The following is a 25,327-nucleotide window of genomic DNA, read 5'->3' on the forward strand; positions in this document are numbered from 1 at the left end:
TCGCCAAGGGTTTCCCTGGCTTCGTCGTTCCCGGAAAATGTCCGAGTTTGCCCCAGTTTGACTCCACGCTCGCCCGATAGAACGCTCTTCGACAGACTAATTGGGTACTCGATAGTTGCGCCGTCTAATAACGCGGTAAACAAATTCCGAATGCGAACTATTCTACTCGCAGTTAACCCCCGCGTCGTTAACCAGTTGAAAAGACGACGATGAATACAATATAACCTGTGGGAAACGATCTTTTACGACGGGTGCGCGCCGGTTTTAGATTCATTTCATTCGTCGATGTTCTTAAATAACGGGTCTTCGGTGAAAGTTCGAATTTTCTTACGAATTTTTCACGGACATTTAAATTGTAATCGAATTTTCAATGTGGAAATTTAAATTACAATAAATTCTTCGCAGAAATCTAAATTGTAGGAAGAATTTTTGATGCACGATTCAATTATAATAGATTTTTCATAGGTGTTTGAACTATGTCGCGAACTTTTTAAATAAATATTGAAATTATAACATCGTGCCTCAGAATTTTGGAGTATTATTAGCGTTATCAGTACGAGGAAATTCCACGTTCCGCGGCTGAATTATTAATTATTAATAGTCCAGGTTTCTTGATTTTCTATTTGTTTATTAGTCGAAAGAATGTCGGCCTGTCGCGTACTCTACCAGCTGATGGTGCCATGTCGGACGCACGAATCCAGATGGACAAAACGTTTCCCGGGTGACAATTTCCCGTCCCGAAAAGTGGTGTTTTCATGGTCCGCCGGATTTTGGGACGCTTTCGGCGTTTCCCCCGTTCGATCATGTGCTCGCCGTATGCGTGCGCTGGTATGCGTCACGCGACGCCTGTGTGAATGCGTTAACATATGTGGACAGAGCGGCCGCTATCAAGGCTTCGTTCGTCCGGTTCGCCTCTTCGGCTTTCTCTCTCTCTCTCTCTCTCTCTCTCTCTCTCTCTCTCTCTCTCTCTCTTTCTCTTTCTCTCGCTCCCTGTTAGACAGTGGTTCTCACGAATAATAATCTGAGACCTTCTATTCGTTCGGTGAACCATCCAAATTTCAGCTTTTCCCTCAGCCTAAAATAGAGCATATCGATTATCAACCATCATGCATTTGCGTAATTGAAATTTCACCCCAGTTGAAACATTGTTATCCGCGACAATTAGGAAAGCAACGGACTGCTCTCGAGGGATAAACAAAATTATAATCCCGGAAACGCTTAGAAAGCAAAGGTCGGCGAGCATTTTAAAAAGATGTTGCTCCAGAGTGCTCGTATTTCCACAGCCTTCGATCGACGCGATTTTTTCAGTGGAATAATTGGAAGCGCAGAAACCGTTAGCCGGTTTTATTACGGGAGCCGAGCTCCTCCGTCGGAGACGAGCGAACTATCAAAGAACATCATCTCGTCTACCAGAATGGCCAAACAAGTGTCCCCGTTCTCCAGGTTCTCTATCGCTTGCTTTGCCCCCTTTTAACGACTCGAAGACTCTCGCTCGGTCGCTCGCGAGCACCGCTCGTGAGCCCTCAATTATTTTTCGCTAACGAACAGTATATAATAGCGGCTGGACTGGGTGTCACTGTCCACGCTTAATGCGATCGCCGTTCACGATAAGATGCCTGCCTCTTGGCAATCGTTAGCAGTCCGCTTGTCTCGTACGCACGCGCCCCACCGCCACGGTTCCCGTTCGCGTCGCGTTCGCGTTCGCGCGTGCGATAAGAATTCGCGCCTCCCCCCCCCCCGCCCCCCTCGTTAAAGTCGCCACGACGAGGACGATCGCGTCCGATCTTCGCCCGCCGACCGATAAGCGCACGATTTGCATTGTAAATCCGTCGTCAGGTGTCGATCCGACTGCTCCTATTCATTCGGCAACGTAAAATCATTTTTCTCGTAACGCATCTTCGCGCAGCTTCTTTTTAACACTAAACCGACCGAATAACACTCGATACCGAATCGAAAAGGACGATTTCACGTTTTCCATTCGAAAATTATCAGAACTGTATAGATTCTTCCATGGCGGATGATTGAATTTTCTCAATTCAACCGCACATTACGATAAAAATGAGGAAACATCTAAATGAATTTACTCTTGTAATTTCTTAAATCGACACGAGCTCCCCGATGTGTTTAATGTTCATATATCAGGATCCAAGAAGTCTCGGGGGTTGTTTTATCACGAAACTTCCCGCGACGGTCATTTCGACCGGACTCGCATTTTTTGTATTTCAAGATTGTCGCCGTTCTCCATTCTACGATTGAATCGATTTCCAAATTCAAGCACAGCATACGATGAAAATTGACGAGACGCGTAAATAAATTCGGTCTTGTCGTTCATGTAGAACTATATAGCGTGGTTTTGGCAAACAGGTGTAGCTCGCAAAAAAAGAAATTCTTCGCAGCGTCGGAATCGTGTTTCGCGTCGACGTCCACCTTCTTCGGACATACGAACCGCGACAAATCCGACAGATAATCTGTGCACACCAACAATAAGTCAGTACATATCGATACCGTCACCGAATAAGGCCGGAGAGCGCGCACGACCGCTAAGGGTCTCCCAGATTCTGCGAAAATTCCGATGCCGCAGGAATCTCCGCTTGCGGGGCCGCGCAAAATCATCAATAACGTCCTCATTACCGAGATCGGCTTTCCGTCGATTAAGAAAAAATAGAAGCCGTGAAGGACGATGGGGAAGGCAGCACGCGATAGAACAAGGGGCGACAAGGGGCCGAGGGGAGGCAGGGATCGTGGTCGTCTTATCCCGAGGGAGACGAGGGCAACACGGGAAACCAATTAGCCGAGGAACGCCGCCACCGTGCCACTAGATATGAGTCCGAGGCTTCGTACCGTATTCGCTGCCGGTTTGACCGCGTTGTTACCGGCGGTCTGGCTCCCGTTATCGTTACCTGCGAACCCCGTAGACGCAGCGTAAACCTGGCTCGATCGACGTCGCTTAAAATCCTCTTCCTTCTGCCAGCCTCGAGATTACCGGCTTTATATGTCCCCTTCTTCTTCTTCTTTTCCTTCTTCTCCTCCTTCCTCCACGAGGATTCTCACGGCTGAGACGTTTGGATTCATCGTGTAATAGCAATTGTTATCTGTGCTACCATTGAAGCCGTTTATTTGCTACTTATCTCCTCGGCTCTAGAATCGCGTTCGGTTTCGCGGCAGACGACTTTTGAACTCTGAGGAGATCGGGGGAGAATGTGCGCGGCACGGTGACGAGAATCGAACAAAGCGTATTAATATGATCGTTACCAGCGTTACGTTGTATTTTACGCGAAGAACATCGAATGAATTTTGCGAATGTAATTATTTAACGCTGTAACGCGTAGCATGATATTCAGAGAATTTATAGCTTCTCTTTGACGAGATTTTTATCATATTTTATAAGAGGATGCGATATATTTCATACGATAAATACAATAAATATAACTGTGTTTGCTAGAGTGACGCTCGTAGCGTACGTGTTAAAAGACTATGCCTGATCCAGCCCGTGGTCTAAGAATGAAATGCACATAGAGTTACTTCTGTTACGAATATAAAACACAAAGGCGCGTGTCGGTAAATATAATGAACAACTCGACTTAATCGATTACACTACTTACAACTATGTACTGATAGCAATCAGGTAGCACATGTTAGTTAATCTTATAGGTTGCTATGTAAGACTTATTTTCAAAAGTCGCAAAATTGTAGTACTTACGGGAAATGAGGGATTGCTGCGATCATTCGAAGTAACTTTTTCCTTAGCGAAAATGTAACCCGCCTTTTCGTTTACGAGTTATTAACGGAAAACAGTGACCAATGAGAAGCGAGATCGGCTGGCGCGTGGCGACCGAGCCAACGAGCGGACAGTTACGCCGTGCTCGCCTCTCATTGGTCAGTGTTTTACGTTGATAACTCGTGAACGATGTCTCGGAGAAGATTTTTGTAAAGGAAAAAGTTACTTCGAATGACCTCGGGAAACCCTCATTTCCCGGAAATATCATCATTTTACGACACCCTGTATATTATTCTCATATGCATTTCATTTGCTTCGTGTTCCAATTGTTCACGAGAATTATGATAATTATATACCATATTATGGTTCTACGCCTTTCGACTTCTTTGACTCTTGGACGCTTCTCTTAACGCGAAGTCATTTAACCGTTCAATTAATCCCACGAACCTAAATCGTCTCGGTCGTCGATTAAGCGGTATTTGTACGCTGTGTCGCGCGAGAGATTAAAGAGTTTTCGACACCGAGTCGGTCCGACGGTTATTGGAATTTCGTAAAAATAGCTGTCGCTGCGTGATTCACGGATCCCAGCGATCTCCGGGGCCGCAGGAGCCGACCCGGCGCGGCGGGGAGGGACCGGCGCATTGTAAATCGAGGAATTCGATTTCGAAATCGGCGACAGAGGATCCCGGTTTTTCGTTGCGGTTTTTGAGTCGGCTCGATCATTTGGAAGTCTAATTTATACGGCGGCCAAATTAAAACGAACACGTCGGCCGGGGAACGCGTCTGCAAATCTCCGTCGAGGCCCGACGGCTCGAGGAGGACAGAAAGGTCCCGCGCTCCTCGAGGAAAAGAGAGTAAGGTATATTGTGATTAGGCAGGAATGTTGATTACATCCATCAGCTGGTCGAGTGTCGGCCCACCCTTCCACGCTGAACCTTCTTGAAGCGTTCTCGCTTGACCCAGAGCCTCGAGTCCTCTTCAGCTCTCTCGAGGTCCTGCTCGAGTGGATCGTACAAACTCCCGCGCGATTAAGTTCCATGAAAATTGAATTCTCTCGTGGTCGCACGGACCACGCTGTGACCAAGTCCTCCTCTTCGTGTTTCGGCCGACGAGCTCGGGACGCGGCGACGACTGTCAATCGGTAATTGCTCTGGCATTCGTCACTCTCGCTTCCTCGTCGCCCGCTGACGTAATTGGCGACGATAAGAAAACGAACGCTCTAGAACCAGCATGAATTACCTTGCGAACCAGTAAGCCACGCCTACTTAGAACATTACCTATGCTGGAATTGCCCCGTTAATTCGTTTCGTTTCGTTTTCGACCACTTAGCATTTTCTCTGTTTCATCCGTCGAGTATTCAACGTCGATTTTTGCTCGATGCGAAAGCAATGCATGCTTCGATCGTATGCCTTCCGCATTGGTCGACCATCATTCCGACCAGCCTCTATGCTCAAATTTACACTTTGCCCTCTTCAAACATGCCATACTTCGCTAGATTCCTTATTTGCGTTCGAGGTCATCGACGAGTCCATCCATCTCCTGTCCGCTGTTACTAGACCGGCTTTATTTTATCTCATCTCAAATAGATACCATTCTACATATTTTGAAACAAGAGAACCATATCGCATTATACAGCGACAAGACAGTCTAAACAGGATTTTTAGAAGCGTTGAAACAGTTCGATTTCTTTTCTACTCCAGCGTTTTCTACGCGCGAAGTCTTCGTCGTCTTCCCGTCTCCCACCGTTAACATGTACAGTAAAGTCCCCTAATTGACGCTCGGATTGTGCACAAAAATAGACAATTTGTAGCTCGCTTTTGTAGTTGTTGACAATCGATAACTCTAAAAACTCCTCGATCTCCTCTTCCCAAATTGTCCATTTTTGTGTACAATCTGAGCGTCGATTAGAAAGAACTTACCGTAATCTTTTGTTTGTTATCCGCTCCGGGATTTCTTCCGGTGAACGAATAAATATCGAATTTCACGATCGAGGATTTTCTCTGTCGGCAGTCGCCTTGAAGCGTTGCTAAAAATCTGGTCCAGGTTCAACGATAGCTATCGAACGAAACGAGAAAAACTCTGACGACGAGTTACAATTCTAGAGGACAATAAAACCTAAGCCGGGCATAAAGATCGCTGCTCTAGCACGGACAGAGGAAAGCGGCGAGACTGCTGCCGAAAATCTGCTCTCTCTGTCCGATGGTTTCGGGAGGAAAGAGTGGTCTCGGCCGGACCAGCTCCAGATGTATCGCGCGAACAAAGCGGTCTATAACTCAAACAACGGAGTTGCTAATGGTCGTCAGAGCGGCACCGCATTAAATCCCCAAAGCCAGAGCAAATCCTCCAACCCCCAAGAATCCGGACACGCTGTTCGCGGCAGCGTCGTGTCTAGAATTTCATTACCAAGGAAATGTAAATATAATTGTGCCGTGCTGACATAACGGTAAGATAGTCGTTCGCGCGCGCGGAGGCGCTGCCTCCGCAATAAATCGTAATTTATGATCGCGGGCACGGGGCAGGCCGGGTATCGCCGAGAAATTCAAGACTGCGCCGGACAGGGATCCCGGTCTCCTCTTCGGCCATCTCTGTTCCTCCTCGCCGCGTTCGCCGCTTTCGCCGCGTTGCCCTCGACCCTCGCTATCGGAGCCGAAGCCCGCCTCTTCGACGACCCGAGAAACAGAGAGCCCGAAGGAGCAGCAGCCGATCGCGCCTCCGCCTCGATGGCCATACTTATTCTTTCTCGCTTCCATAATCTCGCGCGACGCCTCGACGCTTCCCTCTCTGTCGGTCCAACACCGTTCTTCGCGTTATGCCCCCCCTTTCCCTCTTCTTCTCTCGTCACCTCGACGCTCCGGTCGGTCCTCTTCGGCTCGTTCGTCGATGTCCCGACGCTTTTCTCCGGGCACCAATAAATTAATTACGGAGATTTACGTATCTCGCCCGTAAACCAGTCAGCGAGACTAATGCCCGCCGCTAATTACATAATTATACGGCATTATGTTACGACGTCCAATTAATACGTGGGTACAATGACTTCGAGGCGTAAGTCATTGGTTCGCGATCGCCGCGCGATACTCACCGGCGCGGCGCGGTGCGGCGCGGCGCATCGCGGCGCCACTTCGCCACCGGGATTGTAATTTATCGTCCGTGCCCGTTGACGCCGCTCGGCCGACTACCATTCGTCTTCCTCCCGGGACCCGCGATCGGACACTAAACCCGAACGACTTTCGAACCTTGAACTTTCCGTGCTACCGAGAACCACGCGTTCCGCGCCTCCGGAGACTTTCGCTCGTTCCGACCAGACGCGGGGTGTCCGATCATTTACTATCGTTATACGCTCGCCTGTCTCGGAACTGCGAACTGCAGAGCGAAGGGAGCAATGATCCAATTGAGCCTGCCAGGGGTAGTCTTTGCGAGAAACACGGGAAATTATTGGACGCTGAGATGATCACTGGAATCGTTGAAAGGCAACGATTACGCTGCGTTTAGGTTTTGGCGTTTAGGCCTAAGGGGCTGCTTTTTCTATCTTGCGGTAAAGGGAATTACCGTGAACGGGGAGTCACAGTTCTACAATTCTTAGGTGCACACATTATTAACCATTGCATAAGTTTTATAAGTTTCACCTTTTGTCATTATAGTAAAGTATGTACACCCTCTTGAGAAAGTATTAGGACACCTACTTATTTAGTATAAATTGTAATTTTTCATTCAGTTTACGTAATGCCTGCGAGGCTTGTAACATTATATTGTCGAAAGTACATATTAAGTTATAACTGCGCTTATGCAATTAGTATCGTGACTTCATAATGAAAAGAATGCCGAAATTAGTCCAGCAAGTAATTGAAAAACACGATGGATATATCGATGAAAAGAATATTTAATTTTCTTTTATAAAATTCACGTTATGTAAAATATATACTGTATATAACACGTACTTGTTACAGTTCGATATAATTAACTTGGAAATAAATTCAAGAAATTGTAACGATTTCCCCTATCGGTATGTCAAATCAATTTAATTATCTGCAAGCATCCTAATACCTTTCGAACGGTGCGTACAAAGTGTATTAATTATTTTTGTACACATCGATCGGAAACATTCCACGGTCGGAAGCCGCCATGTCTCGAATCTTTGCCGATCTTCGAACAACTTAGCTTGGTCGAATACGAAAGCATCCAGCTCTATTCCTATTAAAGCAATGTTCAATAGCGATCATTCTTATTCGAATCGTATGTAATTGCACGGAAACGTGAACAAAGTCGATCGGAGCATTCCACGAAGACGCGAGCGTACACAATGTACGTATTCTCGGTCCACGAACATTCCACCTGAATGAACCTTGAAGAACGTCCCAGAACTCTCCCTTTCACCGGGTGTTGTCGCCTAGGTGCCGCCCTAATTTCGTCACCGATCACGTTTCTCTGAAATCCGTGGACCAGCATCGCCGGCGTCGCTCGGTTTTCCAGAACGTCGCGGACGTGTCCCGATCCGATGTTTTTCCTCGTGGACAGGGTTAGAAGAGAACGCGGGGGAGTAACGCGGCAGCGAGCAGGGGTGGAATATGAGATGCGGGCAACTGATTTATTTAAGGGGCAGACCAGACATCCGGTTTGTCGAATTACGCTTTAAGAGCGACTGTAGACGGAGCGCGGCGGAGGCAGCGGCGAGGAGACGAGAGATGAGAGGAGAGCGAGAGAGGCAACGAGGTGGAACGAGACCGCGTAGCCCGTCGACCCGTTAACCGTTTATCATTGCATCGACACAAGTCACGCAGTGGACCCTTGCTGTCCATTTAAAAAACGAAAAAGAGACGGGGCTTTAGTAGGAAGTGACGTCACCGGCGTCGATCTGCCGTGACCGGTGTCCTCGCGGCGCGGAATCTGGATCGAGACTTCGTCCCCCTTCTCTGTACCCTCTAATCCCACTGTCGTTCGTTCAATCGAATCAAAATGTCAGTTGAAATGTATCGCGTTCGTGCCAGCGATGGTTTGTTTGTTCCCGACGTCCTACGTTATAATGCTTTTTCTTGTTTCACGATTACTGAAATCATAATAACTGGACTGCGGATTTTTATGCGTATCACATTTGTCTACATCGATTGGAGGAAATAGTAATCAACCTAGCGAGTTCGTTCTTTGTTCACTCGTTTTAACAGGTCAAATTCTTTCAATCTTTTCGCTATTTGAAATTGCGTTTATCCAATTTTTCCATACACGCGTAAAATCCGCGGTCTAATAATAATAATAACGCTCTTATTTGAAATCGTCGATCGAAGCTAATTTGTAATTGGCAAAACTTTGTGCAGAACGACAATTTTCCGTGTCGATTATTCCTGTCGCAAGCGCATAAAGTCCGCAGTTTAATAATACGTATAAAAGATGATATGAATTAATAGCTTAATTTATGCGTTCGTACGTTAGAAAATGATGTGAAAGAACCCGAAGGAGGAGAACTGGTTTTTACACGGACGGTCGTTGGTTATGGTTATGGTTCCCGGCTGCGGGTCGACAGTAAATCCGTTCACGTTTCGGTGACATAAGAACGTGCAATCGATTCATCAGCACGCTCGGTGTCTTCCACGCAATTACTCGATTCAAACGATTGCGGCCAACAAGATGATCTTCACCTCGAAGGTGACAATGACAACCAGCGCCCTTTGTTTCGTACTTGGTGCTAGTAGGAAGCAATCCAGCGACAACCGATGCATTATTAATGTCCCCCCTTCGCTTGTTACCGCTCTTGTACTCGCTCACTCGACGTATATCCTCTGCGTGTCCGGGACAAGTGATTGCCGAGCCGTCTAATGAAAATTAAGACGTTCGGGATGGGAATTATTTCAAGTTAATTAAACCGCGCGCGGCTGAATTATTTAACTCCTTGGAAATTCAATTCCGCCGCTAACGCTGCCACGAATCAAATCTTCGCGTGCGAAATACATCGAAATATTTTCGTACCGATCCACCGTGCTTTTGCAAATTCATGCTTCGCCGTTCTCTGCTTTCGTCGACGCTGAAAAATTTCTTCGAGTTTTTGCATAATTTCCCCCCGAACAAAATTCTTAGAGCACTTTTTCGACAAATCGATCGTGGAGCGTTTCTGGCCGATCTTCCGCGAGGCGAAACGTAAAATTAAATAGGATTGTTTCTGCAATTGAATTCCAGCCAGCCGGAACACTCGCTTGGGCGAAAATCTCGATATCGATCGCGACTCGAGGTCATAGGATAAGAATCCCGTGGCTGGTATCACGAAGCGAAATGTCTGGATATATCACGTCTGCCGGAGCAACAATGAGTGACAGCTACTCCCACATGCTGTCATAGGCGTCATCTTCGCGATAATATACCGACTCGCTCCCTCTCTCGATTGCCTGCTCTCGTATCTGGTTAAAATCGTTACACGGTCAAATCTATAGGACCTTCCTGCGCGGAGACGCATAACGAGGACGTGGAACGTCGACGAGGAGACCGGTCGAGACTTCCCGACCCGACTAGCTGTCCGTCCGGCTCTTTCTCTCTATCCCTCTCCCTCCCTTTCTCTCTCTCTCTCTCTCTCTCTCTCTCGTTCTCTCTTTCTCTCTTTCTCTCTCTTCGCGACCGCTGTTATTCACCTTGGAGATGCGGCGACGAACATTGAAATTCCGCGCGGCGCGGACATTTTCTGTCGAATGGAGATATCTGATTTAAACAGCTTCACTTCGGCCACTCCGGGAATTTGCGATCTTTCTAGCGTAGCAACAACTTCGGTTTTTCAGCTAATTTTTATCGTACCGGCGATTCCTCGATCGGACATTCCAATGACGTAAGGGAAATAGGAATGCCCGTGTCTACTTCGCGCAATCTCGATCCGATTTATAGAGTCGAGGGATAAGGCTTGCCTTGCTTGGAACTAGATACAGAAACCCATTCTTTCATAATGAAAAATACTTTGATTTGCCGCATTTCGAATTTCGCAATGTTGCGAGGGCAATTAGAAATACCTGTTGGAGGACGAGCGCCTATTACGAGTGCCCTTATCAGTCTCGATAATGACCTAAACGTTCGGTTGCTTACGGAAAGTCGATACAGTAAGTTCTCCCTAATTGAGCCGTTTATTGTGAAAGTGGCGTAAGTCACTTTACCGTAATGAAAAGTGGTGGATTTTTAACGTTTATACGAAATTATTTATACTGAGAAAAATATCAGTATCCTGAGATAACAAATACAAGTGAATCTTTTCGAAAGTTAACATCCATATTTTGAAACGTGTGAAAACGCAAACCCTTAAATATATCGACTTAAAAACAAAAGACTTATCAGCTTGTATATATAACCTTATACTTATATATAATATAACCTTGTACACAAAAATGGACAATTTGGTAACAGGAAATATGATTATTCGAGCCTTGCTCGATTGCATTGCTTGTTTCTTATAAATATAAGTATAAGTATTTAACATTTATTCCATTTTTGTTTCCAAGCCGAGCGTCAATTAGGGAGAATTTATTGTATATCTGTACGTCTGCGTTTGTCACGAAATTATTTTTGCTACTATTAGCCGAAACAAGAAGTTCTATTGCAATTTTATCCACGGAAAGTATATTACTATCACTCTCAATGATCATTTCATATCAGAAGGTAGCTTGACCTTCAACTGGTGACCACTGTTTCGGCCACTATTCAAGTGGTCGCCGCTAGGTAACGCGACGTCAAACCGACTTTTTATCGATAACGGTGTCTCGACGTCAAATAGATTCCCCGCCAATAATGCTGACTTGACATAAAACAAAACTCCATATCAATAATGGCATCGCCAACGACACGGAATCGACGTCAAGTCGACACCATTAATCGATACCGCGTCAATTTCACATCAAGTCACCGCTATTGATACAGAGTCAATTTGACGTGGAATCACCATTTCATTCGTATCGAGTCAATTTACCGTTAAATCGCAATAATTCTAATGATACGGAGTCGAGTCGACGAACGCCACCGCTCGAAGGTTGAAAATATTCTTCCAATCGACGATCTTAAAAGAAATAGTCACCTCGCATTATCGAGAGTAAATTCTTGTCGCACGATCGAATTTCATGAACCGATTCCGAGCTTCCTGGAAGTATCCAGGAACTTCGTGGAACCGGTAGACGTCGATAAAAGCAAAGATAATGGAGCAAAAATATCCGATACGGTCGGTGCGAGTAGTCCGACGTGCCCAGCGTCGGGCATTCGAGTTTGGCCGAGCAAAATCCTTCAGCGGGTGCGAAAGACGGGGAGCCCGGGCGTGGAACAATTAGGCCCGTTCCCGAAACCGGGCGGGCATCGTCGATTCCTCGCACGGGCCCCGCGCGGCGCTTTGCACGCCGTTTTTTCTCCGAGCGGAGAGGATCCGTGATTATCACATGGCCTACACCCGCGGAATAACCGAGCGCGGAGCGAATATTCCGCTCGGCCGGGCCCCGTCGCGTCGATTTGTAGGACGCGCGCGTCGCCGAATCATTTATGCCGCGAGCATTTTCGAGGAGTGGTACGTGTGCTCCGCCTTTAATCGAGATCGAAATCGGCCGGCGTGCCGCGCGGGCTCGTCAAATGGTATTCCGTGGACGCGCAACGGGACCGTGTATACCAAGGATCGTCGAACACCGCTTCGAACCAGCCACCGAACGTGACGAGCCTCGATCGGGATCGCCGAACGATCGCGCGTCGCCTTTTACGCGGACCCCGGCGAAACCGAAAGTGTTATGAACAAGGGAACGCGGCTTGTAACGATCGGCGATTTCCTTTTGTTGCAGAGGCCACCCTCCTCGTCGCTCTCGTACCCCGGCGCGGGTGGCAACGACGATGCTCGCAGCCCTGGCAGCGGGGGCACGCCTGGACCCCTCAGCCAACAAGCACCCACCAGCCTGGACTCCTCGGATCCTGGTAAGTTTGATCTTTCATTCTATCGAGTGGGTGAAAGTAGATCCTCCGGAAATTCTATCGTTTTAGTCGGCTTTGGTCGGCTATGATTATTATTGTGATTTGTTAAACGGGCTAAATACCGTCTAAAATATGGAATATTTCAAAATAATAATTCATTTAATAATAATATTAATATATAATAATAATAATTATTATTATTATTATTACTATATATAATATATATAATAATAATTCGTTTAGTCATACGTTCAAAATAAAATAATAATAAATACAATATAATACATTTAACGACGTCAGTAAAAAAATACATACGACATATTATAGAATATATTATGAAAGTACAGATTTGGTCGGCTATGAATATTATTATGATTTGTTAATTAAACGGACTAAATACCGTCTAAAATATAGAATAATATATTCCAAATAATAATTAATTTAATAATAATATTAATATATAATAATAATAATAATAATAATAATAACGATAATAATTATTATTACTATATATATATATAATATATATAATAATAATTCGTTTAGTCATACGTTCAAAATAAAATAATAATAAATACAAAATAATACATTCAACGACGTCAGTAAAAAAATACATACGACATATATAAAATACATTATGAAAGTACAGATACGAGAGTCACAGAAAAAATTTATGTTGTTGCCATAAGAGTTAACAATTCTAATATTTCTACCAATACAATTGTATCGACCATAGAGTTTTCGCGAGCTAGTGCTGCTTAGCCCCGTCAATCTAATTTTGCCTCCAGTGTGTCTCGGAGAAATACGGTTTACTTTCGCATAACCTGGTTTTATTAGCTTTAACAGCTGATAGAAGTTCTATCGATAACGTGTTTATTTCGTTCGGAGCATTCATTCCAACGTTTGATTTAATGGATTTTGTACAGCGAATCGTGCTAAGTGGATGAAGGATATTTATTATTCCATGGAATTCGGTGGTTCGATAACATAGATCATCATGGGCTTGCACTGTGCTAAGACACACATGTTCTTCTGGGAATGAAGATATATTGGATAGCATCCAATTCAATTATACTAAAATGTGTTGGTCTTTCGGGTACTATTACTATTGTATTCGTGTTTATATATCATGTTGCCAAAGAGCGTTCCTAATGTAATGAAAGATTGACGAATTTATATACGAATTTCAATGAAGTATTAATTTCACCAGCGCGTATACTCGATGCCCAGAACTCAATCGTTTCGGATCTTTTCAGCTACTACGGTTAGATCGTTAGAGCCACTTTCTCCTACGATTATTATGGCGTGTAACGTATGCCGACAGAAAATTAGTCTTTCGTCTAGTTCGCGTGCTATTTCGTCTAAAGTACCTGGGACATAAATAATCACTGATCGAATCTTGTCGGCAAGTTTTCGAAATAGACCGTCGTATATTTCCCGCGGGTCGATTTCATTTCGGTAGGAACGGGTGTCGGCGCTTTGTCATTCGCGGCTACTTCATTTCCGAATTTCAATCTCCATTAATATCGGTAGAGAAATCGTACGAGAGTGTAGTACGGTCGCATCTTTTATTTCGCTGGAATCGACTTTTTCTGGACCGCTTCACGAAAGTCGAATTCTGCTTTCGCTGAAAAATCGACGAATAAGTTTCGCACCTTCGTGTCTCGGATGATCAACGATTTCGTTCTGGTTCACTTTCTTCCGAGCTTTCTATTAACCCTTTTGCTCCGACGAGCGTATACATACGCCCTCGAAGAATGACCATACATATACGTTCATACCATATACACTTTTATTTCATACTTTACATGAGATACTTTTGTTAATCGAGTATCTGGCAACGCTGCATGCCTTAAACAATTGACTATCATGAAATATAACACTATCGACAAGACGATATTGTGTTTTATTCCAACGATACACAGTTTCAGTCCTCTTTAGAACATTGCCAGCGACGGATATATACCAGCAATTTAGTAGCGATTAAAAGGTTTACACGAATTTATAATTCTAAAATAATTTTGTTGGCTTCATTTCAATAATTCACGGGTAAATACTCAATTTCTGCCTTTGCGATAATACGTTGAGTTTTTAAGTATTTAATTTTTTTAGACCCATTATCAAATCATGGGGAAAAGAAAATTTAGGAGAATATTTGTCACGAGTGATAGTGAAAATACTGAAAGTGAAAATACCGATACCGAAAGCGTTTGCCATGCAAGAGAAACAGTAACGTGCTCAAGATCACAAAAATCTGAATATATTTGGACTTCGGAAAACTTGGTACCAGAAATACATTCCGTACTTCGGTGCGCTCCGTTCGCAGCGATCACATTTTCACGCAAGCGCTCCGTAGCGAAAGGGTTAACGAAAGGGACGATCCGTTCGCACGAACGTCCGGAAACGCTTCGATCGCGACCACTCGTGAGAAGTTTTTCGAATCGATCCGCCGACACCGATCCATAGCGACCCAAGTGGGTCTCTCCTCGTGGAAAGAGGCGACGTTCATGGGCTAGGCGGGCTAATGACAATATCACGCGACGAGCAACGGGTTGAGGACAATCAAGACGCGACTCGTTGAGACCCCACGGAGCTTCTGCACGCCCTTCAAATTTTACGAACACCGACGCGCGCGTCAACACCATCAAACCCGCGGCAACGCCAGCGTCGGGGCTAATGAGCAACCCGTCGCCATTGGCGTAGCAAATACTCCACTTTTTTCTATTCGTCCTGCTGCTAATCTAGAAATTTCGTCGGCACGTACGATTTATTTATTCATTTATTTATTTACGAGCGAGATTCTCGTTGGTTTATACAAGTAAATTGACAAGTGTGCATAAGTAGTTTATCACAAGAAAGTACGAGCGAGCATAAGAAATCGAATGTTTTGTAATGTAATTACAAGTTAATTACAAGTTATTAGAGCGTGATTTATACAATTTTGTTGCTCTTATAATATCCGATGCGATTCGATAAAAAGTCTACATCCAGTTCGTAGCGAGCAGGCAGAAGTATTTTAGACTAAATAGTCTCAGAATTTCAGGGTTTTATCGGCGTTCCTGATCATCGTTTCCCAACAATCTGTACAGAAAGGATTTTGTTCTCTTCCACCATCCTGGAACGTGTTTGCTAAAATTCGGTGACCAGAATTCTGGCCTCTTAAGAATACATCGATCCGTCTTATACTATACATTCATCTTGTGAAATCGAGAAGTCGTACTTCCAAATTTTTCGAGATTGAGTACTAAATCTGAAATTTTCGTTAGAGTTACAACAAACTGAAATACGAAAGAGATAAAAACGTAGCGAAGGAGGAAACGTGTAAAGAGAATCGCCGTAACTGGACTGTGCGTTTCCTCTGTAAATTTACACCGTTCAACAAATATTTAAGAGGCGAAGCTGTGGCAAAGTTTCGATTTCTCGATCCTAACCGCTTGCACTAGATCTAACAACGGATCAGACTCGTGGCGCAGATTTCATGCACGATCTCCGAAACTATTATAATAAATACAAAAGAGATTCTCTCAAATAAGATTCTTCCGTTGCGTTCGATTCTTCTGGAATGAAAGCAAACGGAAGACACGCAAGACACAAAAATCGTCTCGTCCTATCATACAAATGATCAAGAACGAGAAAGTGCTAATCGACGTGGTCGTGAAAGAAATCGCAGTGCAAGGAGTTAATAAATTCAAGTGAAAATGAAATTTCGCTCGTCGCGTTCGCGGGTCTTCCGTTTGAACTTTTGGAGAGAAGCTTTTGAAAATTTCTCGTTCACTGGCACGAGCCTCTGACAAACGTGTAAACATAGTTAACAGGAAATTTCCTTCGGTTGTCGAGTTGCTCGTCTCGTAGGGGGTTCCGCGCGGGAACGAGGGGAACGATTTCGCGGTGCAGAAATCGGCGGCGGAGTCGCGCCAATGGTTAGCGCGCGGTCGGGTTCAGTCAGTCACCGGAGGGTATACAAGTTCACGACACCATCCCATAAAGATTCATTAAGGTCCGCCGTCTCTATATTCGCATGTGTCGTGGCAGCGTTATAGAGCCGCGTGGCATGCCAGCTCGCGCTGGTCGGCTTGTGTGCAATCGTATAGGTGTGCCTCGACTCTTCGGCTCGTTCTCTGACTTTTCTGCGTGCGTGCGTGTGCATGCAACCGAGAGTCAAAACGGTTGATCAATAACAATCAAAAGCGTGCGCTGACCTGGGTCGGGGGGGACGGGGCGGGAACGGAATGAATGGCTTCGGAAACGGTGCCGCGGAACGTTTAAGCTTGTCGTTGCTTCGCGTCTCGTCTCGTCTCGTCTCGTCTCATTTCGTTGTGTCTCGTCTTTGCTCGCCTCGTCTTTGCTCGGTCGATGGCGCTTCTCGCAGATTCTGACCAAGTACTGGCGATACAACATATCGGAGTCATTGTCAACACTAATCCTAACGAGCCTTGAAAGTAGCTAAACGCGTGTTGCGCCTTAATAGTAACTAACGTGCTTTATGACGAGGGAAAGATTGCATTTATTTAGACCTTTCGTTATTTTTATTAAAATGTATTCATATTAAATGTATAGTAAAAAAAGTATATTGTATTATATATATTATATTATAATATATAAATGTATAATAAAAATATATTAAAATGTATATATATATATATTTATTTGCGGGTAAAAGAAGCCCGTTAGTTAAGGAACAGACTAAACTTAAATAGAAATATAAAAAGTGTGTTGGCGTACGTCCTCGAAGGGTTCAACTGTAAACAAACGATGGAATAATTGTGGTACTATCGTCGTCTTTTGCTTCCGTTGGCACAACTCCTAAATTATTAATATTAATATATTAATCCTTAAATTATGAATATTCTACCAGCAAGTTTCAACTAGATATGACGTTAACGATTTCAAAATACAGAAATTTCTCCCTGATTCGCGCTTAGATCGCGCACAAAAATGAACAATTTGGCAAGAAGAGATACGTTTATTCGAGCCTTGCGGCTCGTTTCTATAGTTACCGATTGTCAACTCGATTAAGGAGAATTCACAATATTTGGATTGAGAAATTTATTCTATCATTTACAATTTCAACAACTTTAAAACAGTAAATGTGAAACCGGTTACTTTGACCAGCTCGGTAGGTTCAGTGTTAATTCTCTGCAAAACTGTCTACGAAGTTAGTAACGTGATCGAGGTTGAAGAAGCTGCAAAATTGCGATAATAGATGCAAATATATTTTGGAGATTTTCAAAATCGGTGACGGTAAAGTGTAAAGCACATTGGTTGTACATTGGTTGTACATGAATGAGCTATTCCGGAAGGCTCTCGTCTCCCTGAAACATTGGAGTTAGTAAATCAAATAGCAGATTACTTGAACGCGAAAAGAATTTGATGAGGAAGTGGCTGAAGAGAGTACAATTGATCTAGCGAAAATTCTGTACACAATTAGATCCACTTTATGATTACGTCCATCACCGTTGCTTTCTGATTAACAATCATTGAGAGGGAGAGAGAGAGAGAGAGAACGTTCGTCGCATTCGCAATTGCATGTCGACGGAAAGAATCGCAGTAGCTTTTTCCCAAGGACAGAACGATTTCATAAATCCGTCTTGCCGTAGGTGTCATCTACCCGTAACAGCTGTGACCGCATATTTGTCGTCGGATTTAAAATTCATCGCATGAGAAACGCCGTGTTCGTGACGAGATTTCGATCAGGCTCGCGAGCGCCGCGGTCGTATTAATTAAAGTACGTTAAACAGTAACGCAACACCTCGGATCGGCCGTCGTCGCGTTTCATGCGATCAGCACGGAATCGGCGAGCCGAGGGTCTATCCGCGGGAGCATCTAGCACCGCGGCTAGAACTATCACGATCGTTATCCCATTACAGCATCGGATACAATGAAACGGTCGCGAGCGTAACATTGTTCCCGCGTCCCCGATCGTCCGCTCGGCTCGCTTCGATCCGCGCTGGTTCGTGAGCAGATACCGATCTCGTAGCGCGGTTCGATCTGTCGCGAGCCGCGACTCGCCGACGCTCTTGCCTCGCTTGCTACCAAAGAAAAATCGACGTCGAATCCATCCGACCGGATAACAGGAACTTTTGCGCGTGGAAACTGCCCGCAGAACAGATTCGAGCGCGTCGAAACGCTTACCGATCCGCTGCTCTCGCCGAGAATTTTGGCGCGCCTTCGGAAAACGAAGCTTGACGAGACCCGATTCGCTTTAACCGTCTAACGAGATTAGGGGGAACTGATCGGAAGTTTATTCGCGTTAATATTCGGACACCTTTTAAAACGGAACAACTTTTTTTTAGAAGCGGTCGAAACGGCTTGTATCATTTTGTCGAGGTGTTTCAGGGACTAGTTTTCTTTGGAAGTTGTAATCGATTGGAACGAGCAAAAATATGTGTCTCGCGGTTTTCAACCTTCTTCCGATCTTATCACGGAGATCTAAGCATGACGTTTTGTAGGTCTTCGTAACTCGTAACTGCTGAAAATTTCATCGAAATCGATCGATGTTATGAACTACAAACAATCGAAGATCGCGAAAATCGCAGGTTTTTCACGATTCCGAAACTTTCGACCGTAAGAAATCGATTGTATTTGTATGAATTCGTCTGTAAGAATTCTGCCGATTTTTACATCATTCAACGCGTGTAGCTTGACTGTACGTCCATCGATTTCGATGAAATTTGCGATAAATAAGTCAGAATTACTTGTTCCATACTGATAGAAGATTGGATGTAATAAACGAAGTAGGTTTAATGATCTCGATGGTGCACAAAAATTGATCGTTGCAAGTAGTCTCGTATAGCTTGTAACGCCATTAATCAGTTTATGTAAAAATATCAGGTCAGTGACAGTTCGCCATGTTTCGACGGTCTAGACCAAGGGTGTCAAACTCGCGGCCCGCGAGTCAGTATCAGCACGTAAACAATAATTTAACTTTATATATGTTTGTTACAATGTACTAAAGTTAAGCATTGTTTATTTGGTCCAAGTTAGCTTTTGAGTTTGACACCCCTGGCCTAGACGTTCGTGTCTCGGACTCGGACGATTAATTCCCTTTTCGTTAGGATTTTTCGCCATCGTGCAATCGGTTTCGGGCTCGCCCACACGCTCGAGAGGATCGTCGAGCCGCGTCGCGAGCGTCCCGGCTCGGTTACCCGACGTCGAGATTGTATCGGCCGGCTCATCGAAGTTGTCACCGTCGGACAAGGCATTTGCTCGGAGCCCTCCGAAGGCTTTTCTCCGTTGTTTCGGCCAATCTATCGGCCCTTTTCGTCGTTTCCCTCTCGTTCCGGGGCTCGTTAACGTGCCGGCTTGTTTGTCGTCAGATATCATCTTTGACGTTGCCCGTGGAACCTCCGGGCCCTAATTTCTATCGTCGTCGGGAGACGCCGGGCTCGTTCCCTTTCTCGTGTACCCCCATCGTTTCACTTGTTTCGCCGAAACTTTTCCTCCGGGGAAAAATACTGCTGCGTCGGTAATGACGCGAACGAGCTGTAGACCGTGATACGAGATAATGCCCAATTCGTTCCTCGGACCAACGGACTTTCGCTCCCATCGCTTTCCTATTCGAGGACAGAGAATGGAGATCGTAGATCAACGCGGCGGAAATTGTAGAATCTCCTCAACACGGTCAAAAAGTACTCTCCGTGTGCTCGCATCGTCAGCGAACGGCCGAGTTTTGAGATCGTTTCGACGAGTTCGCTCAGATTCCCAAAGCGATCCGCGCCAAAGATCGAAAACATAATATTGTTGAATTATACATAATCTAATATTTTATTTAATTTGTTTACTATCGAGTGTTAAAGCTTGAAAGTGGCTTACATAAAAGAGTTGTAACAATTCTTTGTGTTACTGCACTTTACGGAACTTCTAATTCATCCATCGTTAACCGCGAATTAATTTTTTGCCATTTCTGCTATATCTGTACCGATTGAAACAGTTATGAGAACCCGAGATGATGTTATAACTGTTGCAACGACCTCGATTTTACTGAAATCGGCTTCGATTTCGGTTCTTCGGATTCAGAACCGAATCGATATCGCCGTAACAGTCGTAACATTATTTGGACTCTTTTGTAACCGTTTCGAAAACCGACGCCAATGATATAATGGTTTTCGATCCCTTAATTATTAATGTCCCGTTCTGTCTAGGATTTAAAATTAATTGTGATCAGTGCGGGTTACAGATTGACCTGGTTTGGGTTAGGTTTAGTCGTTGGTTTATCATCTCAGTCTGCTCATCGAGCTTGTAGAGAGAACATTATTAATATGTCTCGAAATAGCGGGACCCGTGCGATCGGATTTAACTATATTTAGTGAAATCGCCCGGTAATTTAAGCGTCCGAGTATTTTTATCGTTATTCACGAAGGTGAATACTTACCCGGCTAAGGTCTTTTTATAGTTTCAAGCATCTTTTTGTAGCGCGATGCGACCAAAGTTAGCAATATCGTCGAACGGCATTCATAAAACGTTGATCCATTCCGCGGAACGTCTGCGAAACTGTGTCTATTTCGGTCCCCTTCGCCTTCTAGAGGAAACCTTGGTGCAGAGTGAGGTAATTCCTTGACTTTGCAGCGGAACATTCGACCGCGAGTGGATGACGATTATTCTCTATTAATATTGTTGAAGCCCGTGACGCTCGTGTTTGCGTATAATCCCGGGCGTCGGGCGGAATATCTTTCCGGGACAAGCTGCAAACGCGTGTTAGCGACACGTGGGAAGAGCTCACCGCGGACATTAACATATCGTGTCGCAATCGCTCGCGGATAAACACGTACACCTTCTCTCCTGTCGCGAGGCTAGAGGAGATTCTATCTCGGCTGATCGATCGCGATCCGACCGCGCCGAACAAAACGTTCCGCGTTAGGAAACGTGTAGCTGTTTTCCGTGAGAACTCGTCAATTTGCCCAGCGAAACTTCGAATCCACGTACACGACCTTATTCATCGAGCACATTTCGCCGAGCTATCTCGTGTCTCTTTGTACATACTTCACCGGGGCACGTGGCGAGTCTACATTTTTTTGTGAAACAATTCGAAGAAACAGAAGTTTCTACAATCGTGCAAGGAAAATAATTTTCTGCTCGATCGTTGATCTTGATGCGATCAAGATTCACGGTTTAGATGCTAAAGGAACAACGTTTTGCTGGACACCTTTTTTCGAAGATTCTGAGAATATTTTCCTGAGGAAATTATGTTATATATCGCATCGGAGATTTAAATAATGAGAACAATGAAAAATACATCTCTACCTTTTATAATGTGCACGAATAAATTACACGACTTTTGGCAAAGCTTGCAACTTTTGGAATAAGATGCACTCTCCTGATTCGAATTTGAATTTAAAGTTCATATGCAGGGTGTCCCAGGTTTTAATGTTCAAACTTTGTCAGTGTATTCTATGGCATGAAGTAAGAAAAAAATGTTATGTAAATATAGGTCACATAGAGCTTTATTAAGAAGTTATAACAAAAATTCAGAATAGGAATAGTAATCAACTTGCTGTTACTGTGCGAGCATTGGCTTGAATAGATCAGCACATGCCGTGTGTTTATGTAAGCTGTGTTTATTAATACATTTCGAAATGTATTAACAACCGTTGTTGACAATACATGATTGACATCGAACGGAGATTTTTCTTTATTTTTTATTTTTTTTTCAGGTGATTACTATTCCTATTCTGAATTTTTGTTATAACTTCTTAATAAAGCTCTACATGACCTATGTTATTACTTTGTGCCATAAAATATACTGACAAAGTTTGAACATTAAAACCTGGGACACCCTGTATAGGAGTACACCTTTTAGTACATATTAAATAGTATCGCAAATTACATATGCAAATATCTAGTAAGTGCGAGATAGAAATTTGATATCTAAAACTAGAATAAGAAAGGAGGAAGTCAAGGGAAGAGGAATGATTGCCGACATTGTTAATTATTCTATTGATGCAGTTGCATCGACTGTGCAGGCATCTTCCAGGAGTTACGCACTTGAGATATCCTCAATACGTCGACTTTCGTCCGCAAAGGGTTCCAAGCGATCGATTAATTCGATTCCGAATAATAACATCACGAGCTACGTTCACAATGAACATTTGAATCATGCGGAACGCCTTCGAGCTTCGTTCAAATTCAGACTGAAATTAAAAGGGAACAAACGTGGCTACCACTTTCCTCTGCAGCTACTCTTGTTTCGAATGTTTCAATTGCAACAAATATGAATGCGATCCGACATTTCCGTGTACAATAATTCCTCCCTAATTCGCGGCTTACCGATCGTCAACAACTATGAGAACGAGCCGCAACGCTCGAATAATCGTATCTCCACTTTCGAAATTGTCCATTTTTGTGCGCAATCCGAGCGCGAATTAGAGAGAAATATTAGGAAGCTCCTCGAACCCTCGCAATAGACGAATTAACGGGAAAACTCGGGTGAGCAAAGCGGCGGATTTTTCCGCAAAATTGGGAGCCTACCGTATCGAGCGGCGGAGTTCGATAGGTCCGGGTGAATCGAGTCGCAGGAGGCTCGTTAGCTTAACAAGCCATCGATCTACGATCTAAGCCGGAGAACGAACGCAGTTCTCCAATGCTGGAAACAATCTCGGGGCCTCTATCGATCCGTTTATCTCGGTGGCGCGCAGCACCATGGGATCGGGGACGGAAAGGGGTCCTCTCCGCCTCCGATCGTTTTTTCCACCGGCATCCTCGGGCTTTACGGAGTAGATCGACCCTCTCGATTCGGCGGGAACGAGTCCTGTCAACCGTGCCCCGTGTCCCTCTCTGCCTCGCCGAAGAAGAGAGGAGCCCCCGCCGTAACAACCTTTCCAGTCGGTCGCAGTTTTCGTGCTCCTCGGCTCGAGGAGATCCTTAATCGACGGTTCGTCGAGCCTCGTCTCCGGTCCACGGCTCTGTCTCCACACCCCTCCCTCGCCCTCGGCCTCCGCGTCCTTTCCTTCTTTCATCTCGGTCGAACGAGGAAAAAGTTCCCGGTGACCAGATATCCGCCGGTTTCTGACAACTATCTGCCCCGAACGGCTAAAGAGAAAGAGAAAGAAATAAATGAAGAGAGGATCGAGGAAGCACGATACCACACGGAGAAGAGGGGTGGAGCGTGTTAAAGCGTGTGTACCCGGGGACCAAAGATCACGGAGGATTCCTGGAAATCGGCGCACGTGCGAGAGGGAGGCAGAGAGACAGAGCAAGATAGAAGTAATGAGGCTGATTCTCTGTTTTCTGTGTTTTCAGCGAGCCCCGGTATCGGTCGGTTATCGGACCGCGCCTTTTTTCTCTCGGTCTCTCCCGCTTTCTCTCTCTCTCTCTCTCTCTCTCTCTCTCTCGCTAAATCTCTCTTCCTCTCTCCGACTCTCTTCTCTGCGCGACTCGCGTCTCCCCCGCGCGAGCCATAATGAGGCCTCCGCGTCGCCTCGTGAACTTCTGCGCCTTGTAACCCCTTTTTCTTTCCTGTGTCCTGCGTAAAACCTCGCCGAACACGGCTCCCTTTATTCTTTCCTCGGTCGGCTTTTCGGCGCGGCATCGATCCGCTCTCTCAGATCCTGCGATCCTGCAACAGGACTATATCGGCTCGATCTGGAGCCCGGCAAATGCGGATTTCGGTCCCGCTGTCCCTCGGGGACAGCGAAATAGTTCAACAGCAAACACTACAAAGATGCTCCTCTCTGCACTCGAAGCTAATTTCATTCCGTTCCAACGTACAGCAGTGCGATTTTGTAGTGTTTTTGTATTAGGTGCATGTGATATTGCTCGTATACATTACTTACATTATTAATAACTTTTTAACCTTAAAACGAGCCTCTTCCATTTCTTAATATTAGTAACATCGCGGGATTGTGGGCGATCCAAAATATAATCTTACCAATTAAAATATCATTTACCATCTTCCAAGTATTAAAAAAGCAAAACTCAATGCAATATTGTGAACAAAATTTTGTTCTTCCTTCATAAAGTCCCGTAGGAGTTAAGAGAGTAAGGAAAACCTTAATGTTTTAGTATTTGTTTACACGTTTGCAGACGAATTACAAATTCTGCTGGATCGCTGGCAACCCCAGGGGTTAGATATTAATCAATTTAATAATGTAAAAATTATTTTGAAAAGTGTTAATAGAGTAAAAATACATATTCTAATAACTTCAAAACAGAAAATCAATCTTTCCAGTTTCAACGTGCGGCAAAATAAATAAGATGAATTTAGTATTAACGATGATAATAATAATAATGATGATAATGATGATAATCGTGTAGTTTCTGCAACAGGCCGTTGCTCGAAGGAATTGATTGCTATTTCGACCAGCGTTATCGATAACACGATAAAGACGACGTCGGGCCAGAAATTTCCAAAAGTGTCAGAAATAGGATCTTGAGCAAGCTCAGATTTGTCAACGTCGCGGGGACGCCGTTCTCGCGGCGGCGCTATCAAGCGGAGACTATCTCGAACAAACGTGTTCGTCGAATCGTTTTTCAGTGGACGATCGCCGTCGAAAAACCGGCGAACGATAACGCCGCATGCTCGCGATCGGCACGTCGATCCGTTGGATCCTCGCGAGCTTAACGAGAATCGAGCGAAGGTGCAAAACGTCGGCCAAGGCACCGCGACATTGAAGTTAATTGACACGTTAATGAATAATAAACTTGCGTCATTGGCGGGCTATCGATGGCTGCTCGCGGGACGGTTCGATAGCCGGACATGACAGCCGGTGGCACTCT

General features: G+C 44.8%; 1 protein-coding gene across 4 annotated transcripts in view; it reads left to right on the forward strand.

Moving 5' to 3' along the window:
- hth (Meis homeobox homothorax) overlaps positions 1 to 25,327 on the forward strand; it is a 666,356-nt gene that overhangs the window by 190,176 nt on the left and 450,853 nt on the right. For all 4 annotated transcript variants that reach the window (XM_033482431.2, XM_033482432.2, XM_033482434.2 and 1 more), the window contains exon 7: positions 12,490 to 12,619. In XM_033482431.2, coding sequence (XP_033338322.1) covers positions 12,490 to 12,619 — 130 coding nt within the window. The remainder of the gene's footprint in view (positions 1 to 12,489; positions 12,620 to 25,327) is intronic.

This window comes from Megalopta genalis, unplaced genomic scaffold, assembly GCF_051020955.1.
Source record: "Megalopta genalis isolate 19385.01 unplaced genomic scaffold, iyMegGena1_principal scaffold0020, whole genome shotgun sequence".
NCBI lineage: Eukaryota > Metazoa > Arthropoda > Insecta > Hymenoptera > Halictidae > Megalopta > Megalopta genalis.